Here is a 19,995-nt window from a genome sequence, read left to right as displayed (position 1 = left end):
CTCCCAAAATAGTTCTTCAAGCGTACATGTGTGAAATGAAACGAGTATATATGAATGAGAGTCAGATAGCAGTTCTGATCTCTTACCCTCCTAAACAAAGTCTCACCTTTTCTAAACAAAATTGGATCTTTTTCAAATTTTTATAAGCAAAAAAGCTAAAGAGAAGCAATGGTCAATGAGGTTACAGGTGAAGCATTGGGGGGTTGAAGTTGAAACCCTTTGGTATACTTTGGTTATTAAATAATTAATTCAGATACATCAAAGCGGGGATAGCTCAGTTGGGAGAGCGTCAGACTGAAGATCTGAAGGTCACGTGTTCGATCCACGTTCACCGCATGTTTTTATCAATTAATTACCAACAGTTCTGCCACGACGTCGTTTTGTCGTTGTCTAACGTGTAAGGGTCCGTCTACTTGAAAATATTATTAAATACAGACGAAATTAATAATTTTTAAATTAATTTTTAACAGTTCCATTTGTTAAACGAACTGAATTTTCATTTTTTCCTTTTCTTTTATTATTGTAATTCATAAACATAGTTAATGTGGTATGATTACATTAATGGTAGAAATGAGATACCCAAAATGTAAAATTGGTAGATTTGTTTGTTTTTTGTTTTTTTTTTTTTTTTTTTTTTTGAAAATTTAAAATTGTTGGGAAGTAATTACAAAGATAAACTCTGTGCATGCGTAATCCAAAATACTTTATTGTTGGGAAGTAAATATTTAAATACTTTGTTGTTGAGTTTCAACCCGTTTCTCTTAAAATAAATATAAGAAGATAAAATAAAATCAATTATAATAAAACCTATGTGGGGGCAGAAATAAATAATAAATAAATAAATAAAAATGAGGCAAATTAATTGATAGAGGTTGATGGGTAGGGTTTGAGTGGAAGTATGAATCACATAGATAATTTTTGTGATATGTAATCCAAAATTAAGCACTAATAATTCAAACCATTTTAAAGTTGTTTTGTATTGTTTCCTGGTAATGGAATGCAAATAAAAGGTGGATTAAATATGGGGCAGTTTTAAGATAATGATTCCCATTTTAAGATCATTCTGGGAAATGGTCCCATTTACCCCTCTCTTCTTCTCTATTTCTTCAAATGAAATTCATTATTTAATTAATTTTGTTTATGTAGTTATAGGTAATCAACTTTACTGGGGTGGAAAAAGGAAGATTTGTTGCAAAAGAAATAAGATTTGTTTCCCATTAGGGTTTGTATTAACCGCAGTTTCCATTGCTAATTAACATATAAATCAAATTTATTCATCATAACTAACTGCTCTCTACAAAATCAAACCCTTTTACTGTTCTTCATCATCTTTCAATGCAAAATTATAAATAACACTATATCTATACACTGCCCTTCTTTCAAATTATAAATAACATTACCTTCTACCAAACAAAACCTCAGTACCTATATTCAAATCTAAATTATTATTTTGTTTCTTTTTTTTTTTTTTAATTATGTACCGTCTCTTATATCTGATTGAGTTGAGTTGGATTTGATTGAATTGAGTCGAACTAGGCGTACCAATTTGCATCCGGGATTTGGTATGCGGGTCGAAAGAGGCCATCGGGTAGGGAGGCAAAGAGAGTGTGGCGGTGGTGGTTGTTGGAAGGCGGCGGGGGAGTTTGATGAGGGAGGTTGGTGAGCAGGGTAGAGTTTTGGGGATTGCTGTCAATAATACTATGAGTAGTCCTTGTAAAAGAAGTAGAAGCACCCCCGGAAGTGGAGTTGTCAAAATGCAATCTTTTATTGGAAGAAATACCTGAGTGATCTTCCTCTTGTTCTTCCGTGGCCCAGAACAAGGAATTGGGTGCCTGTTTTGAATTGGCTGCGTTGTTAATGTCCAGTCCTGCTGCATCATTGTTGTTGGCACCCATAATTCCTCGAACCATATTTGGATCATTTTGAAGGAATGTGGTGTGGTGGTAATTCATTCCCAATTTTGGGTATTCATGATTGAGCCTCATGGATGATTGGGGTATTGATCCCATCATCATCTCAGCCAATGAATCTTCCCTCTCCTCATCCATTCCCCCCTTATGCGAGCTGTTCTTCTTGTAAATTCGGCATAACACCCAATCATCAAGCTACAATTGTTACCAAACAATGAATCAAAATTGTGAAAAGGGTATTGGAGGAGGGATTGAATGAATTGAATGGAATGGAATTGAATGGAATGGAATTGAATTGAATTGAATTGAATTGAATTACCTTCAAGGAGTTCTTGTTGGGGAAATCATAGCCAGGAGGCTTGTTGATATTGGGTTTGTTATCAGCCAACCTATATTCATGCATAATCCAACTGGTCTTGATCCCTTTAGGTGGCTTTCCCCCATAGAACACCAACGCCTTCTTCACTCCAACTTTCTGATTGCTTCCACCCGAGGCCAACACCGGCTTATCCGTCCCCGTCGCCTTCCAGTACCCCGACGTTGCTGCTCGATTCGGCCGCGCTCCGTTCGGATACTTCCTCTCCCTTGGTGTGAAGAAATACCATTCCTGTTCTCCAAAACTAGCCTTGGCTGATATAATAAAATCATCATCAATTAATTAATTAATTAATTAATTAATTAATTAATTCTTAAATCATATCTATAATTTGAATCACTTGATGATACCTGGAAGCTCCCATGGATCGAACTTGTAGAGATCGACCTCGGCGATTATGGCGACCGGCAACGGGGCAGAATTGGCTTTCTTCTTGAGGTAGTGAACGACGAGCTCTTCGTCGGTGGGGTGAAATCGGAACCCCGGCGGTAAGTTCGGCTGCGGGGGACCGGCCGACGAGTCGATGCTTTCCATCGTCCAATTTCCGATCACTGTGATTCTTTCTTTTTTGTTGTTTTTGGAGAGACGTAGAGGAAAGGAGGAGGGAGGAAATGAGTTTTCCGGTAACTCAAAAATGGTGAACAAATCAGGCAAAGCTAATCTTTTAAACGGACTATGAAGCTTGGCTATTATCCTGTGCACTCCGTTACATGTTACTACTCCATGGAAACCCAATTGAATGGCGCCGCGTCGTGGAACAAAAGAGGGTATTCTAGTCTTTTGATTGTCAGGAATTGTAGGTTGATTCGAGCAGAGTTGGAGAAGCGTGACGCAGGCGATGGCCGCCTTATGCTGATGTAAAGTGTCGCTGAAGCCGTTAACTGGTAGACGCGTGCGAACTCACTACACGTGTGAAACTGATATGTGGGGTCCACTCTCCATACACACACAAAGTTAAGCTTTTTTTCTTTTTCTTTAACAAAAAATAAATAAATAAATAAATAAATAAATTTTACGACTCTCTTTTTCTGGCGCGCGTTCTAATTTTAGGTGCCCTAGTATTTTAGTTTCTAAATTTAATTCTACAATCTGTTTTATTGCAAAAAGAAAAAAAAGAAAAAAAAATCAATGGTTTGACAAATTATTTTTATTATATTTAATCTCTCAATATAGTTTTTACTTTCATATTTTTTTAATTTTTTTTTTAAAATGTCTTTTTTCAATTTTGTTCACTTTATTTTAAAATTTTATTGAATATAAAGATGAAATATATTTGTAATTAAATATTTATGGACTCGCAGAATATAATTAAAAAACTTTATAATCCTCCATATATTTACCTAATTCTTCCATTGTTCTTATATTTATTCCAATATGTGGTCTGTCTCTAAAAGCTTATTAAAACAAAAACCGCCTATTCTTATACACTCACCTTTAATTTCTCTCTCATTTTCCCATCTCCCTTTCATCTTATTGTAAAAACAAAATTAAATTTTTATTAATTATATTTCTCCCCATCCTACGTAGGATGAATTAAATTGACATTTCTATCTCATTCTTTTAATAGTCTCTATAAAAAAAAATGATAATATGGTTTAAAGTCACTTTCTCGTAATCTTACTATAAAACTAGGTAGAACGTCATAAATTTTACTAACCATACTTATGGATACTGAGTTATGTAGAAGAGTATGGATAAGGCTTGACTAAATGATATGGGGATGCACCGAGTTAACCAAATTGTTGGTATCTGTCATATTTCAATTTTCCTCACCCATATGACTTCCCATTTACCCCCAAATAACTGGGGAAGAAAATAATAATCATACTTTTAAATTCATTTATTTTATTAGGAACGAAATACGTGGTGACACGTCACATCGAGAACAAGCTACGTGTACAATTTAAAAAAAAAAAAAATTAAAGATAAAATTTAACATAAAAGTAAGATTTTTAATCTCACAAAATTACTACATGTTTCACTAGACAAATGATAAGTGTGTGTTATCCCAATCTTTTTTTGATTACCCTAATCTTAAGTGGCACTATTTTGTTAATATCCACAAAATATTGTGTAACAATATACGAGCACATGGCGTATTAATTTTGAAACCGATATGTAACATATAATAATGATGCAAATCTCGAAATCCCCCATTTGTTATGTTATAAAGAGTTAGGTATTTTGGTGGCACATTTGTGTTTCCCAACTCAGAAAACATGCTACCAAACAGTTTCCATTCAATACTTGTTGCCTTAACAACTTTCTCCCTTTGCTTCTCCATCCTTACTTTCCATATCAACCGGGGGCGTCCACCAATGAGTTCATGACACGAAACATGGACGTGGGAAAAAGGGGTCCTTATCTTATTTTCCTCTCTTCCCTTCCCTATTTCAACAGATTCTGGCAGAAGCCACAATTGCATGACCTTACCTTTCACATGCCACACAAACAATTGCTTTTCTTTTTCTTTTTCTTTTTCTTTTTCTTTTTCTACCAATTTGATGCCTGATTTGGTATTTTCTTGTGCCTCATCTTTGTGCTCAAGTTCATGCATCACAACCTTCATCACCATAACTTGCTCACTATTCATTTTCAACCCTTCACATCATCGCATGAGATTGTAAAAACAGGCAAAAAGAGGGTAAAAATGAATTTGCCTTTTACATATGGTAATTATTATTATTATTATTATTATTAATTATCTATTCATTTACGTGTTTTTTTATAACTTTTTCTAGTCAAACACGTGTATAAACTATTGCTTGTAATTGAATAATCATGAAAAGTTATCTATCTATACACGTAACTAAATTAACTAATTTTGAACTTACATTGAATTATGCTTATATCAAGATCAATATTGAATACTCTATCATGTAATGTATTTGGTTTTCTATATGTGAAAGGTACAAAGAAAAGAAACAAATGGAGCCTTGTGGAAGCATAAATGATAGAGGTTGTTTTCAGTGAAGAAATGGTTTTAAGCCAAATTTAGAAGCCCAAAATTTTAAATTACAGGAATCAATTTACTATGTTTGTGAAAAAGATGGTAAAATTTAAATGGGGAGGGGCAACTAGAAGAACCAAAAGGCCAGCACGATTGATATTATGGCTAGCTACAGCATTTGAACTTGGCCAATCTTCACCCTTACCACCTCATTTCATCCATGAGTTCACCTATTTTTGCATACAGTCATCCCCATTTTATTACAGAAAAATTAGATGGTTGGCTGAAATTGTAGAACATTTTGTGTCCATATTTTAAGAAATAGATAAAAGTATTTAAATGGCCAAATAATTGAATCATCTCTCAAATAAATACAAACATCCAATTGAGTTATTCATATTTTAACAGCATTTCAAATGTTATTGGTTCAATTGTGTTCATGTCTTCAACATAGCGTAAAATTGTTTCCTATTGAATTTGGCGACTAAATTTATGGAGCTTACCCATTTGTTTGTGGACCTAAAGTGAGGCCCCTTTCACTCGAAGGCCCAATATCTGTATTTCTTTAATATATTAATGTGTATGATCATACTCTTCCTTCACCAAAGTTTAATTACGTTAACATTTCTATGTTAATCAATAAAATGTTGGTGTCACATGCCCTACGTTCACCTATCACATTACAATGTTGTTGATGGCACACCACAATTTGGTCTGCAAAGGAGGAAGAATCGGTGCGCCTCCATGCCCTTCACCTAAATCATACGCACTCTTACCATAAAATATATCATTTTTTTTTTTGTTGGGGGTTCAATACATCTCATCGTTCACTTCATGGTTTATTTATATGTGTTTAAAATAATATATTTTAAAATTAAGGAAAATAGAAAAAAAAAAGATTATTTATTTATAAAAATTCAATGAAGAATGGCTTTAAAGTAAAATTCGTAATGGGATAAGTCTCAATCTTCAAAAGTTAAGTCAATAATTAACAAAGGAAAAACAAAAATAAATAAATAAAAAAATAGCCCATTTTGAATTTTGTTTGGTCTCATTGTATTAACACTAAAATAATTATCACAAAAAAGGTGAGAAAGAGAAAGCATGTTTATCCCTTGTGTGCTCATCATTCTCACCATCAACTAAACTCAAAAAAAAAAAAAAAAAAAAAAAAAAAAAAAAAATAATAATAATAATAATAATAATAATAAAAGAATCTAATATGCGTTTCTTCATTAAAAAAAATAATGATGATGATGGCTATTTTAATTTTAGTACTTTATGACATATTTGTATATAAGTATTATATGCGATATTTTCATTCAAATCTTTAATTAGCTAAGTTTCAGAAATTGGAAAATTTAATTTTAAATCTGGAATATTATTTGACGAAAATATGTGGATATATAATATTTTACTAAATAAAAAATACACAATAATATAATATTTGAATTGAGTGTAAATGGGGTGTTTGTTGAGCTAACTTATAGGTTATAGGTTATGTTCGATAAATTAATAATAAAACAAATCTTATATAAAATTGTTCTAGTTTGCATGTATTGGGTTTAATTAATATCAAAATTGTAAGCTGGTCAATTATAATATAAGAATTAATTTTAGATAAGCGATTAATGACCGTAGAAATTAGAATATTATTATTTTGACATAAATTATAATATATACACACACAATAATTGATGGAAAAAAAGAAGGAAAGAAAAGCCACCAATCCAAGTAATGGAGAAAAACCAAAGCCATAACTTGCACGCGTAAAACAAGAGCGGCTCCCCCGACACGTGGACAAATGAAAAGCACGTAAAAAAGTCAGGTAGACGACAGGTGGACGGTCAGAGTGACCGGTGCTTTTCTTTTTATTGAAATAAAAAACTCAAATATTCACACGTGGGGAGCTTCGGTTCGGTCGGTTCCCAAGAAAAGTGGGACGTAGAAGTTTCAGTCACAAAATAATAATAATAATGTATTGCGACTGTCCTGGTTCTTATCTTTTCATTTATGTCTGTCACATTCTGCCACGTGGTATATATATATATATATATATATATATATATATATATATATATATCATTCATGGGTATCGAAGTTTGGAGAATTTTAGTAAAGAATAAACGATAAACAAATCTTTTCTTCCAGGGAATTCATCGCAGCAAGCAAGAACATGAAAAAACAGAGAAAAATAAGACATCCTTAACAGCTTAAATCAACCCTTCATTAAAAGCGTTTGATTGATTCAAGGTTCATCTTCAATGGATGTGTAATAATAATGCGTGTGGATCCTTCTAGATGTGTAAGAGTAGGATGGGACATTGAGCTTGTCAATTGGCAGAGTATGCTCTGTTTTTCATTCTGTTTTGCTTATGCTTTCCACTTTCAGAATCCAATTCTCCCAAACAAATCCCAATTCTATTTACACTCCAACAATCCTTTCTAATGGATTTGGATTCATTTCATTCGCTGAAGCCGTATGTGCGAGTACAGTCACGCTGTTGCGGCAAGTAATCGACCTGGCAAAACGGCGCTGTAATTGAAGGAACGTACAGATCGGCGCTGTTATTGTTGTAATTGAAAGTTCCCGGCTGTGGAGGATCCATTGGAGCGAGTTCCGGCACTGAGTATAGCCCGGCCAGACTCGCCCAATCGGAGATTAAGGAGTCCCCTGGTATTTCGAAGTTGAATTTGTTAATGTCGTTTTGTTGTAATGTTGCTTTTGGATACGCGAAACTATCATCCCTGATTTCCGGAAGACCTTTGATGACCTCGTCGATGTGGGACGACGACGATGACGACGGCGACAGGTTGCCGTATTCTGTGCTTGAAATACTTCCCGTCGGCTTCTGACTACTCGAATTCTTCTTATAAATCCGACATAAAACCCAATCGTCCAGCTGAATTTTTTTTAAAAAAAAAAAAAAAAAAAAAACCCAAAATTAAAAATAGAAATAAAAAACTAAAAAACATGTTGGTTTCAAATTTTTGGTGGTTGTTCTACCTTGGAGCTTCCAGTTTTCCGGGAAGAGGCTATAAGGCGATACTCGTGCATAATCCAATTTGTTTTTGTTCCCTTCGGAGCTTTTCCGACGTAGAACACCAGTGCCTTCTTTATGCCCACGCTCTTCCCTTCCGACGAGATTATTTTGTCCGTTCCGGTCGCCTTCCAGTAACCCGAACCCGCAACCCGATTGGGGCGAGATCCGTTGGGATACTTCCGGTCTCTGGGGCTGAAAAAGTACCATTCTTTTTCCCCGAATAAAGCTTTCTCTGCAAATCACAGTATTTGTTAGATTGATTTCAAAACAGAAAAGGATCATATATGTTTTTGTATCGATTTGGGTTGGTTTTCCGAATCTTACCGGGTAGAGCCCATGGGTCGAATTTGTACAAGTCAACCTCAGCGATGAGCGGCAAGCTGAAATGGTGGCCGGCTACTTTCCGGCAAAGATAATGAACTAAAAGCTCCTCGTCGGTCGGAAAAAATCTGAAACCCGCCGGCAAACTCAGCTGCGTCAGTGGATCCATTGGAAAGAGAAGAGAGGATTTTTGTTTTCTATTTTCCTTTTTCCTTCTTTCGGCTCTCAAAAGATATAAAACTATTTTCTTTTTTCTTTTTTCAAACATGTGCAAAGCAGGGGGTACTTATAGTGCGAGGCCGTCGGCCGGAGATAAGTACGGTCGTCGATGTCAGACTGTTCGATGCGGGGCCCACAAAGGTGGACCATCGTTCAGAACTAGCCACGTGGGCTCACGATTTTATCTGTAATATTCGGGGTCCAATCTTTCGGTGCATGAACGTTGAATCGTCACAAAAGAAACAGAAGTGAGTCATTGAGATTGGGGACACGTGTCAGAATCGGGGAGAAATTTTGTTTTCTTTTTGAATGATAAAAATAAAATTATTTTTTTTAAAAAAAAAAGATTTGGAGTGTACGCGTCAGAAGGCACGTGGACAATGGAGTGGGGACAAATTGGGACATGTGGTGGAGAGTTTTGTAAGTTAGGCTTGGAATTTAACCCAAAGACAAAAAGGGCCTAAAAGTGAAAGCAACACCTAAAGACAAAAAGGGCCTAAAAGTAAAATCCCCACATTTTTTGCGCAAATTGTATGGGGGAGGAGAGGGATACCAATTCATTTCTAACCTCTTATATAATCACTGCCATCAAACTAAAATTGAACTCCAAACCTCTTTTAACTTTGATTCTTTGCATGTTTTTTTTCTTTCATACAAACTCTCTTTTCGTTCTATTGTCAAAAATATGCAAGTTTTGACCATTCAAAATCTTGAATTTGGACTTGGAATTGGCCAACCATTGCTATATTATTTTAGGTCCTAATTTTGAGAAACACTTGGTTGACATAAATAACAATTACCGAACAAAATTTCATGTTTTCACACAGTCTTGCGGGCTTTGCTTGACTATTGTTTTCATTGCTATCTGCGTATCCTTAAATTATGGCTGCAAATTTCTCCATTATTGCTCTATGTTTTTGCTTTGTGAAAGAACCATAACATACAAAATGGGTTGTGGAATCTTCTTGCGAATAAAGGTGGGATGGTGGTGACGATGACCATTCATCATCCTTCCGGTTCGCTTTTTTTATTTTATGTGTTTGATTCCCTATTTATGATAACGAAGAATTATGAAGAATGAAGGGTATGATGAATCTTCTTAGCTAGGGTTTCATTTTTAGTGATGGAAGGAAGGTTGAATGTTGTGTTTAAACAACAAAACCCTCTTTTCACTCTATTCCCTTCCACCGTTACCTTTATCCCAAATTTCATGCTTCAATTCTTTATTTGTAGTTGAGCATCGATTAAAGGAAGGCTATTCGAGGACTCTATAAGACTCAGAAGAGGCTCTATAGTGTAATTTGTTCATTGGGAGGATTGTTAGAAGAGTCCCACGTCAACTAATTAATCGAGAGTTAACCATGTGACACATGTTCCATGAGAGGATCGTTGGGAGAAAACAGTTAAAATGGAGAGAGAATAAATGATTCTTCTTCCGTCGTGGAGACGGACCAATTATTCAGGCCCACGAGCTATATGGACCAATTATTATTCAGGCCCACGAGCTATTTAGACAATGACAAAACAAACGACGTCGTGGCAAAATGGGTGGAAATTAATTGATAATACATGCGGTGAACGTGGATCGAACACGTGACCTTCAGATCTTCAGTCTGACGCTCTCCCAACTGAGCTATCCCCGCTTTGTTGTTCAAAGTTTATTTAGTTTGTATATATTTATTAAAACAATATACAATTATTGAAGATAAAATTAAGAGTTTCTGAGCTACATATTTTTAGTTTTATATCTTAAAAATATTTAATAATTCTTAAAACTTTTATTTTATAGGTAAAAAGTTCTTATTTTAACAAATTTTGAATTACATACTCAATCCCCACTCTTTTAACTCACAAAATTTATTGAATATAATACTATAAAAAAAAAATATACGGAAACTAAAACAATCATATGAATAAAAATAAAAATTTATATTTAGAGGAGACAAGTAACTAAACAAAAATACGCTGTATAGCTTAAAGTATGAATAAAAAAATTGGTGTAATGTTATTATAATAAAAGAATAGAGGATGTTATTATACATAATCATCCTACATTTTCATAATTAACAAATTGAATGATGTATAAAAGAATAAGAATTAAGTGTTAGATGTCGGGCCTACTGTTCATCCCTACCGTCCATCTCAACCAAACTACTGATCACAATATTTGAAGCCCTTGTCACAATGTCTGATAGGGTCCTGAAACAACAGAATTAGGTTAATTAGAGGGATATAAACATTAATTATGTATGATGATTAGCCTTAATTAGCCCACATCTTTGTTACTCACTGTTTTGAGGAATTAAATTTGATTCCCTCCAACTGTTTGGCTTGTTCAAGAGCCCAATTGAACCTTCTCAGATCCTCTGTTTCGTACCCATCATCCTCCTTTATCCCAAGCTGAGATGGGTTTACATCACAAAATATAGGAATCACCTGTTCAACAATTCAATTCATTTGATGATGATGATGATGATGATGATGATGTTGTTGAATTCTAATTATAAAGATTCAAAGAAAACCCATTTGGCGTACCTTCTTGTTGGACTCGATGATCATAGCTAACTCGTGAAGGCAGAAATAAGATTCGCAATACCGAGGCGAAAACACAGCCACGCCCACTTTACACTGTCTAATGGCGCCGTGGAGTTCGTCGAACAGCTTCTCCCCTGGCTTCAAATTTCTGTAATCAAGAAACGGTCGGAAGTTGCCCCGGATGAGCCTGTCGTACAGCAACGCCGCCACTGTCTTCTTGGTGTCGACGCCCCTGTGGTTTATGAACACATCGCAGGGTTTGGCAATACCCCTCTGCAATTGCTTGCTCCCCAGCTGAGCTAGAAACAGTCTCGGCGTGATTTTCGCGACAGCAGCCACACGGTTCATCACAATCGGACCTTGATTTTAAATAAAACAACAAAGATTTGTTTGACTTGTTTGTGTCTGTGTTTGTGTTTGTGTTTTATCTGTTGCAGAGTTGTTCTATTTATACATAACTTTGAATGCTTGGAGAAGAAGACATTTTGATTTGAAAATCAAACGGAAAACATGTCAGGATTTGAATTCCCAGGATTTATTATTATTATTATTATTATTATTATTATTATTATTATTATTATTATTTTGAATGCCCCCAAACCCAAACAAAGAAACAAAGCACAATCAACGTTTGACGGAGTACATGGAATTTTAAGGTGGCCGAAACTTTGTGTGCGTAACAGACACTCTTCCCTTTTTCTATTTTTTTTTTTTTTTTTAAAATATTTATTAGGAAATTTACATGTGGAAAATATAATGCCACTATATGTTTGAATACTTAGCTGTCATTTTCTTAATGCTTAAACAAAAGCCTTTTCATTTTTTAATCATTAAATTCAAAACAATAACTATGTCGTGATTTAAATTTTAAAGTGTGGGGTCTCATACATATTGTACGTCTCGTGCTCGTTGTTTCTCTAGTATGTTACTATGGACGCATACATCATGATATAATACACACTCACTCCTAAGAATACCATGTATAGATGACAGCATCTACTAAGGAGACTGTTGAGTCATATCGTGATAGTTAGTTTTAGGCACATGAATCATAGTCTTTATGAAATGAATTTGTGAAGATTTAAGCTTTTACATACTACGAATTTAAGACCCTTTTGGTAAGTATTTTAATTTTATTTTTGTTTGATTGTAAGTAGGATTGAAGAGTGGGCAATGGGCATTTCCCAAATTTGCATAATAAATGGGAAACAAAAAGGAACCCAATTGACGGGACAGAAGAGGAGAGACAAACAAAATATGTATGTATATATGTATATATAATTTAGTAATTCTTACCTTGAGTTTATCATTTTCTTATTTGTTTACCAATTAAGAAGTTAATATATGTATCAACTATGCTTAAATCGGTGATTATAACACTCTTTTGGTTTCTTTTAAATAAACCATAAATTATATAAATTAAAATTATATAGATTGAAAAATTCTTGAAATCAAAGGGAGATATTCATTTTGGAAAAATATCAATAGAGAAGAGTAACAAGAAATAACGTTTGCTTGACTTTTGACCTTTTGATTTTCGAAAATTAGACTTCTAAATATATTTTTACCTATGAATTTCATTTCTTATTTACATTTTACCAACATATTCCCCTTAATTTTTGAAATGTTTCGGAAATGGCGATAAAATAAAAGTTACATTTTCTAAACATGAAAAGAATTTTTTTTTTTTTAATTTTTAAAACTTAATTTAAATCTTGAGATTCTAAAATTCAAAACAATATGTATCAATTAGTTTTATTTAAGTAAAAAGAGAAGATTAGGTTTAATTAGCTTTATTTTTTGCATTCAACTGAAGTATTTAATATTATTTTATTTCAAAATTCAAAGCCCAGTAACCAACAAGAACTTTAATTCAAATTTCATTTCAACTTATTTGAAAAACGTGAATGAATTATTTATATTTATTAACTTTTGAATTTTTAGGATTTCATTATATATAAAATTCAAACAGCAATTAATTTATTAAATAAAAAAATTTGAAAATTAAAAAATATTTCTCCATTCCTCTCCCTCCAGCCGCGTAGCCGACACATTTATTACAGAAATTTCATCTCCACTTGATTTGGGCATTTGTATTCTATCCCCTGCTTTTTTTCTCTTTTTTTTTTTAACTTTTTTTTCTTTTATAGAATTTTAGAACACATATCTGAGATGCCTTAATCCTCTGTTTGGTTAAAAGATAGATAGATAGATAGCAGAGTAGAAAAGGGTTGAAGAACGCTGAGATAAACAGATCTGCGAATCTCTGAACTGAAACTTGCTCAACAATGGCGTCTAAGCTACTTCTTTTCACCGTCTTTCTCTTTGATATCATCGCTTTTGGCTTAGCCATTGCAGCTGAGCAAAGGCGAAGCATTGTAAGCTCATCCCCTTTTTCTTTACTCTTTCTCTCTTCATCCTTGCGTATTCTAGTCAAAAGCTCTGCCTTTAGTGCAAAATCTTGGTGTTCTCTTCTGGGTTGAGTTCGAAGAACCTTGAATCTTGCCTTTCCAAATTGCTTTCTCTTCTGGGTTAAACAGATTTCCAAACAAAGCAAACCCTTTTTCTTTCACCTGGAAAACAATTCAGATCTACTTTCCTTGCTTTTCTTAAACCCTAATTCTTGCTGTTCCTTCCATAATTTCTTCGTTCTTTGTTACAGGCGAAGATAGTTGAAGACACAGATGCAAAAAGAAACTACTGTGTGTATGACTCGGACATTTCAACTGGATTAGGAGTTGGAGCATTTCTCTTCCTTATGGCTAGCCAGATCCTCATAATGCTGGCTAGCCGCTGCTTCTGCTGTGGTAAGCCTCTGAGTCCCGGTGGTTCAAGGGCTTGTGCCCTCCTTCTTTTCATAGCCTGCTGGTAAGTGCACTGACTTGTTTCAACATCCAAATCTTGTATCGAAAATGGCGGTTTTCACACTGGTATGATATTGGCTACTATTGCGAAATAATCTGTTTCAGGGTGTTTTTCTTAATCGCCGAGATATGCTTGCTGGCCGGTTCGGCTAGGAATGCATACCACACCAAGTACAGAACACTGCTTACTGATACTCCTCCCTCTTGCCAAATGTTGAGAAGAGGAGTGTTTGCTGCAGGAGCAGCTTTCACTTTCTTCACTTCCATTGTTTCTCAGTTTTACTACGTCTGCTACTCGAGGGCTCGAGAGAACTTCCAATCTTATAACAAAGACGCCAACATTGGCATGAGTACCTACAAATGAGATTCGTAGATGTCCTTTTCGATCATATCCCGCTTCGAGATAGTTTTGTTTTTCACCTTTCTGTGGTTTTCAATCCAGTTTATAGAAGCCCATAGGTTGCCTTCTCTCTACTATTCTATGTTGTGAACAAAGTTTGTGGTTGATAGTTTTTGTGTCGGTATCGAAAAACATTGCTTGTTTGATTGTTTAGGCCATTGTGATGTCAGGCTGTAGGAAATGTTGCTGCTATGCAGAAGATGGACGTTCATGTTGCAAGGACATTGTGTTCTTGAAATAATGAACTTTTGAAACATCTGTTACTCAATCCCATTTCTCCAAATGGCCTACTAAACACCAATTCAGTATAATGAATTGTATCCCATGAATTCAAACGAAATCCAGATTCAATTATTCCACATTGTTGGAAACTCACTTTATTGATCTGTGACTACCAGAAGGCATGGAAGCAATTTGCAAACGACAGAATCTCGATAGTCCGGAGCTCACATTTCGACGACTCCCTCAGAAGCCTAAACACTTTCCCCACAGCCTCCTGATTCCACATCTTTCAGACTCTCAGCCAACATTCTTTGCTTGTCTTTCTTGAGCAACCATATACAAACCTAGACAACTCACAAAAATTAGCAATTTGGGAAGATTTGATAAAGAATGTTACTTAGCAAGTATTGATGTAAGATTACAAGTAATTACCGATCGCACTCCCGAGGGCACAGACCCAAAGAACCCTCATGGACCATTTATCACCAATAACTCCTCTGCCTCCCATATCTTTCTGAAAATATTGAGCAAGTAGTCAGTAATTACAGCACACAGAACGTCGAGCATCCGAAAGGGACAAAGACATGACATGATAGGGTCAACCTTTTAAACTCTTAAGAGCTAGATGTAACAATGTGGAACTAAGGAAAAGATCTGAATGCTAGACATGGTTAGGGGAGGTTGATAAGACAGCAATGATCCAATGTGGTTGAGAATGTGATTTTCAGAGAAAATATGTGGCTCTCTCTAGAACAAAGCAGCAGGAAACAATGACAAACAATAACGAAAACAGGGTATTGACCACCAAATGGGATCAGTTCAAGTAGTCAAGCTGGAGAAGAAAATAAATGATCATTGATTAACAGACATTAATCAGATTAAAACTCGGCAAGGGAAGATTCAATGTCAAGAAGGTACACCACATTCAAAAAACAAGTAAAGTAGATGTACATTGTCTAAAAATCATAAAATCAGGAGGTCCAAAACTCATCTTCTACTCCGTACGTAATATTTTTACATTTTTAATGAATTAACCAGATGATTCAATCGATCAAGGTCTCAGCCGTCATCCCAATTCCTTCAAAAGGCTAAAACAACATTGATATGAACTAGAAAAAGGTATTTTAAAAAAAAAAAAAAAAAAAGATAACAAATACGGATCGATCCCTCTTCTCAAAATGACGAGACAGCAATTAAGGAAAAAGTGTGAGGGCAATCAACGAACTCCGGCGAAAATTGAAGGGTTCCCACCAAAATAAAACTCCAATTACTCAGTACGACGTTACAGTTTCCGATAAACAACTGAAAGAAACAAATCTAAGCGGTACATTCAAATAAACCCAGATTAAATTAAACATGGGAAATTTGAGATCAGACATGAACAGAAAAGAGCAATACACAATCGAGAGAGAGAGAGAGAGAGAGAGAGCTACCTTTAACAGGCTTGTGCTACTCTTCGAGTGAGAATCTTTAACTTGTTGTTCTGTATTGTGTTTTTCGCACTGAACAGATCTTCCCCACAAACTGGTGAAGGGGTTTAGGATTTTAGCAATGGAAGTTTGGGAAGCAGCCTGGGGGCACTCGAAAGGAGGGGCCGAATCAGCGGTGAATATGAATATGAAAGGGAAATCTGGTGGTGGTTTCATTCGCGCTTCCTGGTTCCCATTACACTTGACAACATAATTTTGTATTTCCTTGTTTTTTTTTTTTTTTTTTTTTTTGTTTAATATATTTTAATACAATTATTATTTTATACTACCATATAATTTATGATATATTAAATTAAAAGTATTGTTTTTAGATTTTTCACTATGTCGATTAAAATCTAGATTGCTATCGATAATAAATTATATATCTACTAGATTGCTATCAATAATAATAATTATTGTGCAACACATTGTAGAATATTAGAAAAACTAAATAAAAAAAAAAAAAAAAATCCTACCCATTTGTTCAGGCCTTTGCACAAAAGAAATTTGCTAAATATGCCAAAACTTCCATTTCTGAGGGAAGACATACCATCAAATTCATGATCCACATTTTGGCTGCTAACTATGACTACGATTAATTATGGCAACGGAAATGTTTTTCTTTTTACCATACAAAACGTTATGACAAGTTAAAACCACTCATGCACTATCATGGGATGCTTGCTACAAATTTACTTAGGTAATTCCAAATCATTGGGTTGGAGAGCTTCCCTTTGTTGCAAATCCAAACACGACATTCAAGGACTTCAGAGTTCTTGCAGTGTCAAACCATGTAGTACTAAACACGAGACGTTCGAGCAAAACACAGACTCTTCTCTTACAGGGCAACATCTGGGTCCAATCTTCGCTGGATGGCAGCTGCAGCCTATGATAAATTCAAGAAGAGCCTTGAGATTGCATCCAAATGAAACTACATGAGAACTTTGTTCACATTTATGCCTACCTCGAAGTTTCCAAGCTTATACTGGTAAGCCATCTCCTCCCTCAGTCGAGCTTGTTCTTTCATTGCTTGTGCCTGTGAAGTATGGATGTTAGAAACTTGCAATAAAATTTGATAATCCAAAACCTACTTCCAGAGACTAAAGTCACTGACCATTCCAGTCTGCATTGAGCGCTTTAGGGCTTCCACTTGTTCCTCCTTGTGTTTTTCACGTTCCACGAGTAGTTCTTGCCTGAAGAATCGAGTGAAATTATTAACTGAACCAGCAGATAATATTCGAAACAACTTGACCATCTCTTTCTTTCTATTCTTCTTTTCATTGTTTTATTTTCTTTCTAGGGGTGTGGCCGTGGGGGAAGTCAACATAGACCACATGATACAATTTAATAGTAGTTACATATTAACTCCAGGAACAAGACAGCACTCCAAATGATGTAGTGAGTTAGAGAATTGGTTAATTAATTTAAGTAATTGGTTAATTAATTTAAGTAATAGTTTGCTAGTTTCTTAAACAGCTTTTTGGTGTAATTGTCGGTTTTTTAGTTAGTTCGTTGATAGTTTCTTAAGCTTGAATTACTTTGGAAAACTGAATAAAGAATTTCCTTGTGAATTCTTGAAGAGTGGTAAAGCTCCATCATCATCATCCATGCTCAACCACCAAATGAACAAAATTTCCAAATATGAGGCCCTCAAAAGGAAAGAGGAAGAAAAGAAGAAAGTACCTCCTCTGTTCTTCATCATCAAACACTGTGCGTTCCCCAGCCAAAATCTTTTTGTGGCCTTTCTTCATATCTTTTAGCATTTTATGCTGGTAATAGGCATCAAGATTGTAGTACCTGAAATCACATAACATAAAAATACAAGTGGATCGAATGATGGATGGCTTCCTTTCGAGCAACAAAATGAATACCCATCTAATAAGTGAAAGCAGGATTAACACGAGTAGATGAGTTGATCATCAAAGAAAAACTTCAGTTCTTACACAAGATAAAAATAGAGCTCGAATTTAAAGTATTATACAACCCTACAAGAAATATTGACCACAGTAATGTTTCATCTAGCATTTTTTGTCCATTTCTTTCACACGACCTTCTCAAACAATAATATATCAGCTGCACATACAAAAAAAAGCACTCAGAACCTTACTTTTTAGATGGGAAAGTGGCCGTGTTATGGTCCTCCATGAATCTGTACAAACAATCATCACAAGATGAGCAAGATTAAAGTTATTTACAGTTTTTATTATTTTTTTCAAATATAGATTTAAGTGACAATTCAAGAATTAAATATAAACAGCTATCTTCAAGAGTCATGATTTTTAGGAGTAAACTAAACACGATCAGTACATCTACTTACTCCTTAAACATCTGCTTCTCTTCCCAATTAGCTAGACTTTCCAAGTTCACCTATGTGCAATGGAACATTCAAAGAATATAATTAGTAAAAATACCACAACTACGTAGATCATAAATTCCTCCAAACTTGGAAGACTCTCATGTTCAATCAAAAGAATATGCACACTACTAAAGTAATTTGAGTGCAAAAACAGCAAAAGGGGGTTATCTGGATTGAGTAACATCAAAATTAATTGGTTTTAGTTAATTCAGATCCATATATTGAAGAAATACTGAGGTTAGCACCATTGTATTGAAGGAAATTCAACCACAGCATAGAGCTATCATCTATTCCACAACCTTGATAATGGCAATAACAGGATAATACTACAGCTAACAAATGTCATAAGAAAGTATTACTGAGCTCATGGAAAATATTGAGCATAAACCAATTTACCTTTTTAATTTCAGCCAGCCATGCAGTGAACTCTGGTCGCTTGTTCCTACAAATATAGTCAGTAAGAAGAAGTTGCAAGGAGTAAAAAAATGGTTGTGCAGAAAAAACCATGAACCAATATAGAAATATATATGGAATTCATTGTTTACATACCACATATCAGTTTCTTTGATAATCCCGTATTTTCCCCACGAATTCGTCACAGCCCCCTTCTTTCCCCGTTCCTTCTTCTCCTTCTTTTTCTTTTCCTTCCTTCGTTTCTCTTCCTCCTTCTCTTTTCTCCTTCTCTTCTTCTCCTTCTCTTTTCTCCTCCTCTTCCGCTCTCTCTCCTCCTTTTCTCTTCTTCTCCTCCTTTCCTTCCTCTTCCTCCTCCTCCTCTCCTCCTCGCTCTCGCCTTCCGAACCCGACCTATTAGACGCTGATTCCGCGTCGGAGTGCTCCGAATCCGAATCAGACTCCGAGCTTTCAGATTCCGCATCCTCGGAATCAGAATCCTCCTCACTACTACTGTATCGTCTGCGGGACTTGCCCTTTCTTATCGAACTCTTCCCGCGTTTCCTGTCATGTTTTTCGTCGGAATCCGAACTGTCCCGCGATTTTCTTCTTGATTTGCTGCGTTTTCGCCCTTCTTCCACATCGGAACTCCTGCCAGAATTTCTCTTCGACGGAGCCTCGTTGTCTTCTCCTCCTACTCCTCCTACTCCTCCTCCGCTGTCCTCGTCGTTGTCGGAACTTCCTCTCTTATTAGATAGCTCACCATTTCGATCTCTGGCCATTTTAGTTTGGGTTTAGAGAATTTGAGGAGGCGTTGGAACAAGAACAATGGAAAATGGTAGTCGAAAGACGCGAGATGCAAGCTTCTCTTTACATACATTGTGATGCATTAGTCGGCCCGATGGGCCATCTCTTTAGATCCAAAGCCCAAATTTAAAA

The 19,995-nt window shown here is 35.3% G+C and overlaps 6 protein-coding genes and 2 non-coding genes across 8 annotated transcripts; 2 read left to right on the top strand and 6 right to left on the bottom strand.

Moving 5' to 3' along the window:
* The first annotated feature begins 263 nt into the window (after positions 1 to 263).
* On the top strand, positions 264 to 336 carry TRNAF-GAA (transfer RNA phenylalanine (anticodon GAA)). Its single transcript has one exon. It is a non-coding gene; the product is annotated as a tRNA-Phe (tRNA).
* A 916-nt stretch (positions 337 to 1,252) lies between these two features.
* Positions 1,253 to 3,045, bottom strand: LOC111800585 (NAC transcription factor 56). Its single transcript, XM_023684349.2, has 3 exons — positions 2,637 to 3,045; positions 2,230 to 2,540; positions 1,253 to 2,105 (listed from the first exon to the last, which is right to left on the bottom strand). The coding sequence occupies exons 1-3, from the start codon at positions 2,818 to 2,820 to the stop codon at positions 1,533 to 1,535; spliced, it is 1,068 nt and encodes a 355-aa protein (XP_023540117.2). The 5' UTR covers positions 2,821 to 3,045; the 3' UTR covers positions 1,253 to 1,532.
* A 4,301-nt stretch (positions 3,046 to 7,346) lies between these two features.
* On the bottom strand, positions 7,347 to 8,871 carry LOC111800590 (NAC domain-containing protein 72). The gene is made up of 3 exons (XM_023684361.2): positions 8,605 to 8,871; positions 8,244 to 8,512; positions 7,347 to 8,139 (listed from the first exon to the last, which is right to left on the bottom strand). Exons 1-3 carry the CDS (start codon positions 8,867 to 8,869, stop codon positions 7,702 to 7,704), a joined length of 972 nt encoding a protein of 323 aa, XP_023540129.2. The 5' UTR covers positions 8,870 to 8,871; the 3' UTR covers positions 7,347 to 7,701.
* Positions 8,872 to 10,390: 1,519 nt separating this feature from the next.
* TRNAF-GAA (transfer RNA phenylalanine (anticodon GAA)) lies at positions 10,391 to 10,463 on the bottom strand. The gene has a single exon. It is a non-coding gene; the product is annotated as a tRNA-Phe (tRNA).
* A 359-nt stretch (positions 10,464 to 10,822) lies between these two features.
* Positions 10,823 to 11,765, bottom strand: LOC111800600 (putative 2' cyclic ADP-D-ribose synthase BdTIR). The gene is made up of 3 exons (XM_023684374.2): positions 11,356 to 11,765; positions 11,111 to 11,256; positions 10,823 to 11,019 (listed from the first exon to the last, which is right to left on the bottom strand). Exons 1-3 carry the CDS (start codon positions 11,701 to 11,703, stop codon positions 10,938 to 10,940), a joined length of 576 nt encoding a protein of 191 aa, XP_023540142.2. The 5' UTR covers positions 11,704 to 11,765; the 3' UTR covers positions 10,823 to 10,937.
* A 1,717-nt stretch (positions 11,766 to 13,482) lies between these two features.
* Positions 13,483 to 14,887, top strand: LOC111800609 (uncharacterized). Its single transcript, XM_023684387.2, has 3 exons — positions 13,483 to 13,733; positions 14,018 to 14,223; positions 14,325 to 14,887. The coding sequence occupies exons 1-3, from the start codon at positions 13,644 to 13,646 to the stop codon at positions 14,581 to 14,583; spliced, it is 555 nt and encodes a 184-aa protein (XP_023540155.1). The 5' UTR covers positions 13,483 to 13,643; the 3' UTR covers positions 14,584 to 14,887.
* Positions 14,883 to 16,506, bottom strand: LOC111800616 (HrpN-interacting protein from malus protein). Its single transcript, XM_023684397.2, is given in 4 exon segments — positions 14,883 to 15,147; positions 15,149 to 15,185; positions 15,274 to 15,355; positions 16,275 to 16,506. Coding segments are annotated over 4 exon segments (387 nt in total). The 5' UTR covers positions 16,488 to 16,506; the 3' UTR covers positions 14,883 to 15,092.
* Positions 16,507 to 16,816: 310 nt separating this feature from the next.
* On the bottom strand, positions 16,817 to 19,910 carry LOC111779941 (nucleic acid-binding protein). The gene is made up of 8 exons (XM_023660151.2): positions 19,216 to 19,910; positions 19,063 to 19,108; positions 18,628 to 18,677; positions 18,418 to 18,459; positions 17,994 to 18,107; positions 17,425 to 17,503; positions 17,275 to 17,346; positions 16,817 to 17,196 (listed from the first exon to the last, which is right to left on the bottom strand). Exons 1-8 carry the CDS (start codon positions 19,836 to 19,838, stop codon positions 17,149 to 17,151), a joined length of 1,074 nt encoding a protein of 357 aa, XP_023515919.2. The 5' UTR covers positions 19,839 to 19,910; the 3' UTR covers positions 16,817 to 17,148.
* Positions 19,911 to 19,995: the final 85 nt, after the last annotated feature.

Source organism: Cucurbita pepo, chromosome 1, assembly GCF_057944985.1.
Source record: "Cucurbita pepo subsp. pepo isolate OVF chromosome 1, ASM5794498v1, whole genome shotgun sequence".
Classification (NCBI taxonomy): Eukaryota; Viridiplantae; Streptophyta; class Magnoliopsida; order Cucurbitales; family Cucurbitaceae; genus Cucurbita; species Cucurbita pepo.
Note: the sequence above shows the minus strand (reverse complement) of the source record. Positions and strands in the feature narration are given on the sequence as shown.

Bases quoted from the DNA above. Each gene is read 5' to 3' on its own strand.
- LOC111800585 (XM_023684349.2), bottom strand. From the start codon at position 2,820: ATGGAAAGCATCGACTCGTCGGCCGGTCCCCCGCAGCCGAACTTACCG. The intron at 2,541-2,636 runs GTATCATCAAGT...TTATTATATCAG, and splicing joins CGATCCATGGGAGCTTCCAG to CCAAGGCTAGTTTTGGAGAA. The intron at 2,106-2,229 runs GTAATTCAATTC...TAACAATTGTAG, and splicing joins CCAACAAGAACTCCTTGAAG to CTTGATGATTGGGTGTTATG.
- LOC111800600 (XM_023684374.2), bottom strand. From the start codon at position 11,703: ATGAACCGTGTGGCTGCTGTCGCGAAAATCACGCCGAGACTGTTTCTA. The intron at 11,257-11,355 runs GTACGCCAAATG...ATTGTTGAACAG, and splicing joins TCATCGAGTCCAACAAGAAG to GTGATTCCTATATTTTGTGA. The intron at 11,020-11,110 runs GTGAGTAACAAA...CTGTTGTTTCAG, and splicing joins AAATTTAATTCCTCAAAACA to GACCCTATCAGACATTGTGA.
- LOC111779941 (XM_023660151.2), bottom strand. From the start codon at position 19,838: ATGGCCAGAGATCGAAATGGTGAGCTATCTAATAAGAGAGGAAGTTCC. The intron at 17,347-17,424 runs GTCAGTGACTTT...CATACTTCACAG, and splicing joins GCTCAATGCAGACTGGAATG to GCACAAGCAATGAAAGAACA. The intron at 17,197-17,274 runs GTAGGCATAAAT...AATTTATCATAG, and splicing joins ATAAGCTTGGAAACTTCGAG to GCTGCAGCTGCCATCCAGCG.
- LOC111800590 (XM_023684361.2), bottom strand. From the start codon at position 8,869: ATGTTTGAAAAAAGAAAAAAGAAAATAGTTTTATATCTTTTGAGAGCC. The intron at 8,513-8,604 runs GTAAGATTCGGA...TGTGATTTGCAG, and splicing joins CGACCCATGGGCTCTACCCG to AGAAAGCTTTATTCGGGGAA. The intron at 8,140-8,243 runs GTAGAACAACCA...AAAAAAATTCAG, and splicing joins GGAAAACTGGAAGCTCCAAG to CTGGACGATTGGGTTTTATG.
- LOC111800609 (XM_023684387.2), top strand. From the start codon at position 13,644: ATGGCGTCTAAGCTACTTCTTTTCACCGTCTTTCTCTTTGATATCATC. The intron at 13,734-14,017 runs GTAAGCTCATCC...TCTTTGTTACAG, and splicing joins CTGAGCAAAGGCGAAGCATT to GCGAAGATAGTTGAAGACAC. The intron at 14,224-14,324 runs GTAAGTGCACTG...AATCTGTTTCAG, and splicing joins CTTCTTTTCATAGCCTGCTG to GGTGTTTTTCTTAATCGCCG.